The sequence below is a fragment of the Petaurus breviceps genome, unplaced genomic scaffold (assembly GCF_028583685.1).
Source record: "Petaurus breviceps papuanus isolate PSGF00001 unplaced genomic scaffold, PetGlider_PUasm1.0 174, whole genome shotgun sequence".
Lineage (NCBI taxonomy): Eukaryota > Metazoa > Chordata > Mammalia > Diprotodontia > Petauridae > Petaurus > Petaurus breviceps.
Genome location: NW_027185761.1, coordinates 26,061,681 through 26,071,055, shown reverse-complemented (window position 1 = coordinate 26,071,055; position 9,375 = coordinate 26,061,681). Strand labels below are relative to the sequence as shown.

General features: G+C 43.9%; 1 protein-coding gene across 5 annotated transcripts in view; it reads right to left on the bottom strand.

The window, feature by feature from the left end:
* The window catches only part of SRGAP3 (SLIT-ROBO Rho GTPase activating protein 3), a 299,497-nt gene that overhangs the window by 198,984 nt on the left and 91,138 nt on the right, over positions 1-9,375 (bottom strand). The window contains exon 1 of one of the 5 annotated variants that reach the window (XM_069084032.1): positions 8,842-9,006. The exons of 3 other annotated variants lie outside the window; for them this stretch is intronic. In XM_069084032.1, coding sequence (XP_068940133.1) covers positions 8,842-8,962 — 121 coding nt within the window. In that variant the 5' untranslated portion in view covers positions 8,963-9,006. Of the gene's footprint in view, positions 1-8,841; positions 9,007-9,375 lie in introns of those variants that run through there. One more of the 5 variants, XM_069084035.1, reaches the window with a different exon arrangement.

Genomic DNA, 9,375 nt, shown 5'->3' with positions numbered 1-9,375 from the left:
GAGAGAGAGAGAGAGAGAGAGAGAGAGAGAGAGAGAGAGAGAGAGAGGGAGGAGACAGACAGATGGACAGACAGAGATGGAGGAGGAGGAGGAGAGAGAACAAAGAAGGGGGAAAGAGACACAGACAGACAAAGAGAGAGAGGAGGGGGAAGGAAGGAGGGAGAGAGAAGGGAGAGAAGGAGACAGAGAGGGAGGGAGGGACAGAAGAAAGAGAAGGAACAGAGAGGAGGGAGAGATAGAGACAAAAAGAGAGAAGAAGAAAAAGGAGAGAGAGAGGACAGAGAGGGAGGAAACAGAGGAGAGACAAAAATGGAGGAAGAGGATGAGAGAAAACAAAGGAAGGAGAAAGAGACAGACACCGAAAAACAATGAGAGAGAAGTGGGGAAGGAAGGAGGGAAAGGGAAAGGGAGAGAACAAAGAGGAGACAGAGAGGGAGGGAGAGAAGAAAAAGAAGGAACAGAGAGGAGGGAGAGACAGAGACAAAAAGACAGAGATAGAGAAGAAGAAAAGAAGAGAGAACAGAGAAGTACAGACACAGATGGAGGAGGAGGATGAGAGAGAACAAAGGAGGGGGAAAGAGACAGACATAAAGAGGAGGGGGAGGAAAAAGGGGGAGGGAGAAAGAGAGAGAAGACAGAGAAGGAGGGAGGGGAGAAGAAAAGGAAGGAACAGAGAAGACAGAGACAAAAAGACAGAGAAGAGGAAGAAAAAGGAGAGAGAGAGAGCACACAAATGTTTTTCATTTATTGAGCACTTACTATGTGCCAGGCACTATTAATGCTAGGGATACAAATACAAAGACACATGACAGTCCCTACCCTTAGAGAGCTTACACTCTAATGGAGGAAAACAACATATTAAGAAACTCCAAGTGCCAAGCATACCTTGGCATACCACAACAAGAGTCACAGCATGGATTGTGAAGGGCACAGAGGCCTAGGTCAGCTCTTGGAGCCCCAGGGGAGTCCAGACTGGGGTGGAGGGAAAGGGGGAGGAGGGGGAAGGAATGGTCCAAGTGGAGAAGATGTAACTAAAAAGGGACAGTCAAGTGACCAGAAGCTTGGGCTGCAGCACGATAAGGTAAGAGCTCACTCAATAAGGGAGCTTGAGGTTAACAAAAAGATGAACTGGAGGGGCAGACCAAGGTTCAACATTCAAGGCCCAAGCCATGGGCCTGCTGCCTCCCTCCAGCACCAGACCAAGGAGCAAGTATCTAAAGGGCCCTGGATGACCAATAGCAATCTCCACTCTGCATTCTATATTTAGGTATGAGTACCCACCCTAGCGCCTGATTCAACTTCCTGAATACTTCCCTCTGAGGATTTTCTTCTCCTGCTCATAAGCCTGTGGTGGCTCCCTATGGTCTACAAAATAAAGATGTTTGCTGAGTGTTAAATGAAACTCCTCAGTCTGACAGTCAAGACCCTTTACAAATTTACTCCAACCTCCATTTTCAGGTTTATATCCCTCTTCTCCCCTATACAAACTCTGCTACAGCCAGACTAGTTTACCCATATATAATCTGGAAGAAAAGGATAAAACCCAAATCCCAAACACTCTTAGCATCAACCTCTAAATTCCCTCACGTCCATTGTCAAGCTTGCCAACACAGAAAAAGACATTCTTATGTAATGTCAAGGTCCTCACCAAGAATGAAGGACAAACAACAGAAAAAGACAAATGTGGGCCTATTTTCTAATTCAGTTTAATTTCATAAAAATGTATTGAGTTGGGGCGGCCAGGTAGCACAGCGAGTAAGAGCACCGGCTCCAGTGTTGAGAAGACCTGGAGATCGAATCCCAGGCTCAGACACTTAGCACCCACCCAGAAACACCTGGCCGTGTAACCTTGAGCAAGTTACTTAACCCCAATTGCTTAAAAAAAAAAAATGTATTGAGTACAGGACACCATGCCAGATCTTCTGGGAATGTGGTGGCCCTACCCTGCCCATCATTCCCCAAATATGGGTATTTCCCCCTATTAGCATATAAGCTTCCTGAGTACAGATTATCTTGCTTTTGTATTTGGATCTCCAGGGTTGGCACAGAGTAAGCACTCAATAATTTTTTTTTCATTAATTCACTCAATATACTAATAATGATAATTCCCTTCTTTCTATATGTTTCCTCTAAGATAAAATACCAAATCCTCAGTCCTGCCTCCATGAATAAATCTGTCAGACCTCCACCGGGACTCCCGATTTCCTTCCCACTCTACCCCTCCCTTGATACCGGCCACCAGCTGGAGTCAGTCAGATGCAGCTGGGAGATAAAGGCATTGGACAGGAACAGCAACAACAGCCACAACAAAAAAAGCCGATTAATGACGAGGGGAGCCAAAAAGGCAATTTCTAGATGAGAAGCAGTAGATCACAGAAACCAGAATCAGGGCCTCACAGACAACGTTCTAATGAGGCAGATCTGGGAGAAGAATGATGTCTCTTGTCATTTCTCATTGACGTTTCAGTCCATTGTCATGGACCATACTATGTCCAGGAAGGGATTAAGGCGCTCCAAACCCTTCATCGGCATCTTGCTGGGAGCCATGTCATTTACAGACATTTCTGGTTATGATGGAAATCAGCCGCACATCATTCATCCTGAAACCCAATTTTCCACTTTGGCAGAGTCCGATTTCTGATGGCTGCAGTCGCCAGCTGCCCCACCGTCACTGGGAAAGAGTCACCTGGCCTCACAGCAGAGCCCCTGGAAGACAGGTCCAACGGGCTGTGTTCTGTTCAAGGGACAAGAACACGCAGGCGGGATCCTGCAAACCGTTCTGTTTTGTTTTTAATTTGCTAGTGAAATTGATCAGTAGTTTCAGTTTATTTGTTTAAAGTTTAATGTGAAATTATCCCAACCAAGCACTGGTCTCGGATCGCAGAGAGCTAGAAGGGCCCATAGCCATTGGCCAGTCAAATTCCTTCATTTTACAGACAAGGAAACTGAGACCCCCAAGAAGTAAAGTGACACCTTCCCTCTCCCCCATTTTCTTGACAGCCATCTTGTCACTTCTCGGGTACCTACATCCCGACTCCTTTACAACTGTGTAAGCCTAATTAAATCACTATTGCCATTGCTACTAGAAAGAGTAGATCTAATCTACTCCTTTATAGTTCAACCTAACATCCCTGTAACTTTGCAAACCAAAGGGCACTTCCCTGGCCACCTCTCCCATACCTGGGTTATCCTTCCCCATTAGAATATGAACTCCTCTCTAGTAGAGTCGGCCTTTATTTTCTGTATTTTTAGCAACAGGAAAGCCCTTAATGAAGTATTTTTTTCATTTATTCACATTCATTCACTCCTAACAACAATAATGTTAATTCCCTTCTTTATGCTTCCTGAAGGACAAAATACAAAATTCTCCCCCCTTACACATACTCTGGCTTCTGCCTATCCTTCCTATTTTATTTCATCCTCCTCCCTTTCACACACTCCCTGTTCCAGGTAATCCAGGCAAGTGGTATCCCTGGTGCTTAGCACAGGGCACCCCAGATCCCTGAAGGCTGGCCCCTCTCTTACTCCTCAAAGTGCTCTCAAATCTGAAGGAAGCTGGACCAACCACAACAGTCACACTCCAGCAGAATGGGCCACAATCTAACTCCAAGGTGAAAATAAGGTTTTTAGTTCCATGAAATGAATCCGTTCCCTACTTTGCGGACACTGTATTGAGTTTGCTTAAAATGAGGGTGGGACCAAGAACTACCTTTTTCATTTAGAATTGAAAATCTCAAAAAAGTTCTGCTTCCAATGGGAAGCAGAGATCATACAGACCAACCCCTTCATTTTAACATTTTAAAAAACTGAAGTGAAGGGACTTGCCCAAGGTCACACAAGGAATAGATGGCAGAGGAAGGATTCAGATTCAAGCTGCCTCGTAACACATCCTTGCTCCTTTCTCTAGGCAGCTAGGACGCACTACCGAGCAGAGGGTCTGGAGTCAGGATAGACATGAGCTCCAATTGGACCTCAGACACTAGCTGTGTGACCCTGGGCAAGTCATTTAACCTTTCGACCTCAGTTTCCTCAAAAGCAGAATATAGCCAATAATAACACCTGCCTCACAGGGTTGTTGTGAAAATAAAAAGAGATCATATTTGTAAAGTGCTTGGCACAACATGTGGCATATAGTAGAGGCTTAATAAAGGTTTGTTCCCTCCCCTTCACTAGACCATGGGTGGCTCCACCAGCTCCCCTCTTTTACCTGCCGACCAACTGGTTTCTAAAACCAAGTAATCTGCACATGAGTGACCTTTTTTTTCCTTCTGAGTGGGGTGGACTGTGAGGGGGAAGGGGAAAGAGATGAAAATCCTAATTTGTATACAATTCCTCTTCCACAGTTATTAGCTAATGGGGGATGGGGGAGGGTCCTCCCCTGAACCCCTCCCCTCCATTCACTTCTAAGTGATCAGTTCCTGGAATTTTCTGGAAATTCTCACACCCTACCCCTCCACATGTCTAGGTTATAGGCATAGGAGGCAACTTGTCCTCTATTAATATCTGTCCTGGTCCGACCTTTGGGCCTTTGTTCATCTTATTCCCAGAGTTGTTGGACTCAGTTGTGTCCAACTCTTTGTGACCCCATTTGGGTCACAAATTGGGACCCCATTGGCAAAGATACTGGAGTGATTTCCTTCTCCAATTCATTTTACAGATGAGAAAACTGAGGCAAACAGGGTTAAGTGACCTGCTCAGGGTCACACAGGTAGTGGGTCTCTCAGGCCCTCAGGTCCTCCTGACTCCAGACATGCCACTCTACCCACTGCACCACCTGGTTGCCTGATACATAGTATTCCCAAGTACATGCTTGTAATAAATACCGCCCCCCCCCACTCTCTCATCTCCACCTGTCAGAATCCTTCTGGAACACTGTCTCCCCACACCTGAATTTTGCTTCAACCTCTATGACTGAACCAATTACATACCATTTTGTACTACAGTCATTAAGATTTGGGTTATACCTGCTACTAGAGTATGAGTTTCATGAGAAACTCATAGAGGGCACCTTGTTTAATTTCTCTCTCTACCCCCAATGCCTGGTAAGAAAAGGGAATAAGGAAAGGGGAAAAAGCATTTATATCATACCTACTATGTGCTAACAACTTCTCATGTTATCTCACTGGATTCCCACAGCTACCCTTCAAGGTAGGTACTATAGTGAACCCCATTTTATAGATGAAGAAAGGAAGGCAGACTTAAGTGACTTACCCAAGACCACACAGTCACTACCCTTCTCCCACCAGCAGAGTGTGCTTCTAGTGGATGCTTCCTCAATGTCCATTGTAAAAGTTCTCAAAAGTGCCTTAAATTTCATGCTTTTAGGAAACCACAGAAGCATTGTGTCATAGGAAGAGAGAAATGTGGCATAATGAAGTGAGAGCCAGACTTGGAGCCTGGAAGGTCTGGGTTCAAATCTCATCTCAGACCCCTACCTGCTGTGGGATATCTTTAGTTCTCTGGACTTAATTACCTCATCTGTAAAATGGCATAATTATAGCGCCTACTTCATAGAGTGAGGATTGAATGAGAAAAAAAAAAAGCCTTGTGAAACACATAAATGTGAGCTATTATTATGATTTATTTTGAAAATCTAGGTATCCAGAGTTTTTATCATGATCTGTTTGTATGGATCACTCAGGCATCACTAAATTAGGGATCTCTCTAGGACAGACTGGGTAACTATCAGGGAAAATCCAGATCCATGACACTATACTTCATTTCAGAAAGGATGGAAGGTGAAGGTAATGCAGTGGAAAGATACAGTGGATATGACCACTCACAACATGACATAATGGCATATGATAGAAGTGAAGGGCCTCAGTTCTAGGTTTTGATGGTCCATGATTAAGTGTATGATATTGGAAAAGTCATTTAACTTCCCCAGGCCTCAGTTTCCTCATCTGTAAAAGAACAAGGTAGCATGGAACAGCAGAGTGAGAGAGAGCAAGCTGGGCAACCTGGGTTCAGATCCCACTTCTGATTTCTACTGATTAGGTGACCCTGAGCAAATCATTCAACCTTAAATTGCCACCAGGCAACTCTCTGAGATGATCAATTCCAGAACAGGAGCTAATCTACACTGGTAAAGGGAGGGTATTCGCTGGGGTTCTCTACACCAGTGGTGACAAATTCAAATAAAAACAGGAGAATTAAACCATATATAAGGATCCCTGTTGCCTGAACACTGACTTAGAAAACCACATATGTTTACCTATTTCTTTTTTATTAAAACATCAACAAATTGAAATCAGACAGGAACTACATTTTAATTTGGTTCAGGAAGCGCTTGGAAGTGTTGTGGGTGGCATGCAGCCTGAGGGCTGTGTGTTTGACACCTCTGCCCTACATAAGTGAAATCTCAGCATCTGATCAAAAAGCAAATTTTTAAATTGTGTCATCGTTGGTTTCCAACTTTTTCCAAGTGTGAGAACCCCTTTCAAATGTAAAAAAAAAAAGTTATAGCACCCCATGTAATAACAGTTGTACTTGTTAATATCTCTTGACTGAGAAAAGTAATTTTTACAACTACTATGAATTCAGTGATGCATTTAAATAAGTTTGTTTTAATCACAATGACATCTACATAGATTCCAGAATCACAGAACTTCAGGATGGGAAGGAAACTCAAGGGTCAACTGGTCCAACCCATACCTGAAGAAATTCCACCACCCAATATTTCACAACTAAGCTTACCCAGCCTAGCTTAAGTTCTCTAATAAGGAGGGAAAAGAGGGTGGGCAGTCAGCAGTGTGGCAAGAGGGAAAGAGCCCCCTCCCTACTCCCAAAGCACCATATTAAGTGGCAAATGTGGTATATACTGAAGGATACTGGACCTTGGTTCAAATCCTGGGCAAGTCACTCAGTCTTTCTCCTCATCTGTAAAATGGGAATAATAATAGCTCCTACCTCACAGGAACATTGTCCAAAGTACTTGGTCAATCTTAAAGGAATTTATAAATGTCAGTTATTATTATGAAAAATACTACAAAGCAGGGAACCTGTGAGCTCAAAGCAGCACAGGCTTTGATAGAGACTGTGGAAAAGGAAAAGGAAGCAAGCTTCAACACTGCACAGAGTTCCTGGCTCCATAATAATGTCTTTCTGTTTGGCTTGGACCAAGTTTCCAATCTTTTCTACAGAAAACACTCCCATGACTTGACTCCAGCCCAGGATGGGGGGAGGGGGAGAAGGAGGCTCTCCAGGGTTGGAATCCAGAAGATTTTGCTGAAAAGGCTTAAAAACAGCAGAAGAATTTGAGTCACACCCTAACATACCAGAGAGGAGCTAAATGGATCTCATGAAGAATTATGCTCTCAAGGCGGGGTAGCCCTAGGTGGAAAGTGGTCACGGTGTCTCCCCCCAAAGATCAGCTACTAATGTTGGATAATCATTTCCATTCTCTTTATAGCCTAAGGAGTTAAGGAAGTCAGATCTGGCATCTGGTGCCTTCAATTGAGCTTCACCACAGTCATGGAATTTTGCTGTGATGCTGCCATCCTCCTCTGGTCACTGCTATGTGCCAATGTTCCAGAGAAATACTATTATCACAGGATCCCATCAATACAGTGACACCTCACTTATTTGGAGGTCACTTCTCCAACAACCTCCATGACCCAGAAAACAGCTGACAATGGAGAGGAAAAGCAAGGGGGATTGGGGAGGGACAGTCACTGAACTGCCAAGATAGATGGCACAAGATTTGGAAATCAGAATTTTAATCACCAAGAAAACTTCTCCAATCATTACTCAAAGTCCATTTACTCGTACTTTACACACAATTCTAATCGGTTTCTGGATCTAGTTTCACAACTTGAAGCAGATCATAAAATTCAAGTTCTAACACAGTGATAGTAGCAGGAAGTAACAGATTATAGACAAAAAAAAATTTTTAAACCGAACATGAGAATTCATAAAACAGAGTAGTTTGGGCACATTTAATGCAGAGGCAAATAACCCTACGCATCTCTCAGATTCTAACATTTCTAGGGGAGGCTTCTGGGTTAGAGCAGTGAGCCATGGAGATTTTTTTTTTAATTTGGGAAAGGCTTAAAATTTAATCTGGTCCTTCTAACAGAACAAAAGAGACAAAAGTCTACTGGCACACAGGTTACAGGCTACAGATTTCCATTCCTCTAAGGACTAAATTTTTTAAAATCTGTCCTTTTAAAGATATAAGCTTCAGTTCACTGGAAAAATTTACTTATACAGAAACAAATGAGGCGTGAGCTAATGGGTTGCTGCTACTGTTTTTGGACTTGGCCTAGGAGGTTAGAACAAAGGATCTCTCAGGGTCCCTTTCTCTAGCATTAGAAGAATCAAAGAAAATTAGAACTAGAAAGGATTTTAGAGATCAAGTCAAGTCTCATTTTACAAATAGGGAAACTGAGGCACAAAGAAGGGAGGTATTCTGATTTCTATGATTCTATGACTTTTCTTCAGGCAAAAGAGAATTATTGTGGGTTTCAACACAACACAACAACAACCCTGAGCTCCCTGGAGAGTGGGCTCCTTTCCTGTAGAATGAGTGCTTCCTTGCAGAGTCACAGAAGGAAGGTCCCACTGACCATTTTTTTAGAGAGGCTCTTGCCAGGGTGGTACACCCTCAATAGAGGGAGGCCTGGCTGCCTGGGCAGGCCTTCAAAAGCTCAGGCTTGAAGTTTCTTTACCCTTCCTAGAGAAGGGGCAAAAAGTGTATCTTACTCATTTCCAACACCCAACCCCATCAGCTAGAGGAATCTGATTCAGTATCCTGGGCTCCAAAAACAGTCAGACATAATCCAACCAAAATATAACTAAAGGAGAAAGGGAACTCCAAAGATATTTGTAAATAGCATTGACCTGGAATAAGAGGCATGGGGTCTTGGGAGACGTTCAAATCCGTTTGAAAACAATCTCTGAGGCACTTCACGCAAACAGACGCCACGATCCTCTGGCTAGAGAGAAGCTGGGCTTTCCACATGTGTCAGCCCCGCTAAGTCTGTTTCCAGTTAGGAGCAGGGCTGGGTTATGGAATGTGCACAGACCCAGGGCCCCGTCACATGACTGAAAGGCCGAGCCATTTCTCTACCCAAAGAGTCAGCCCCCCTCGTTCCTCAGGGTAGCATGTGTACACACAATCTCACAGCTGGGGATGAGAAAGAGCAGCCTTGGGACAATATCAGCTCAGGTTTAAAGAAGAACCATTACACACTAGTATCTCAGAATGAGAAGCAGACAGACAAACAACAGACTGAGGGACAGGTAGAGGAGCAGGAGGGAGAGACAAACAGACACAGAGATGGGAGGGAGAGACAGAGATCAATAAACAAAGACATAAAGACAGAGGGAGTGAAAGAGAGCAAGAAGAAAGAGGAGGGAAAGAGACAGAGATAG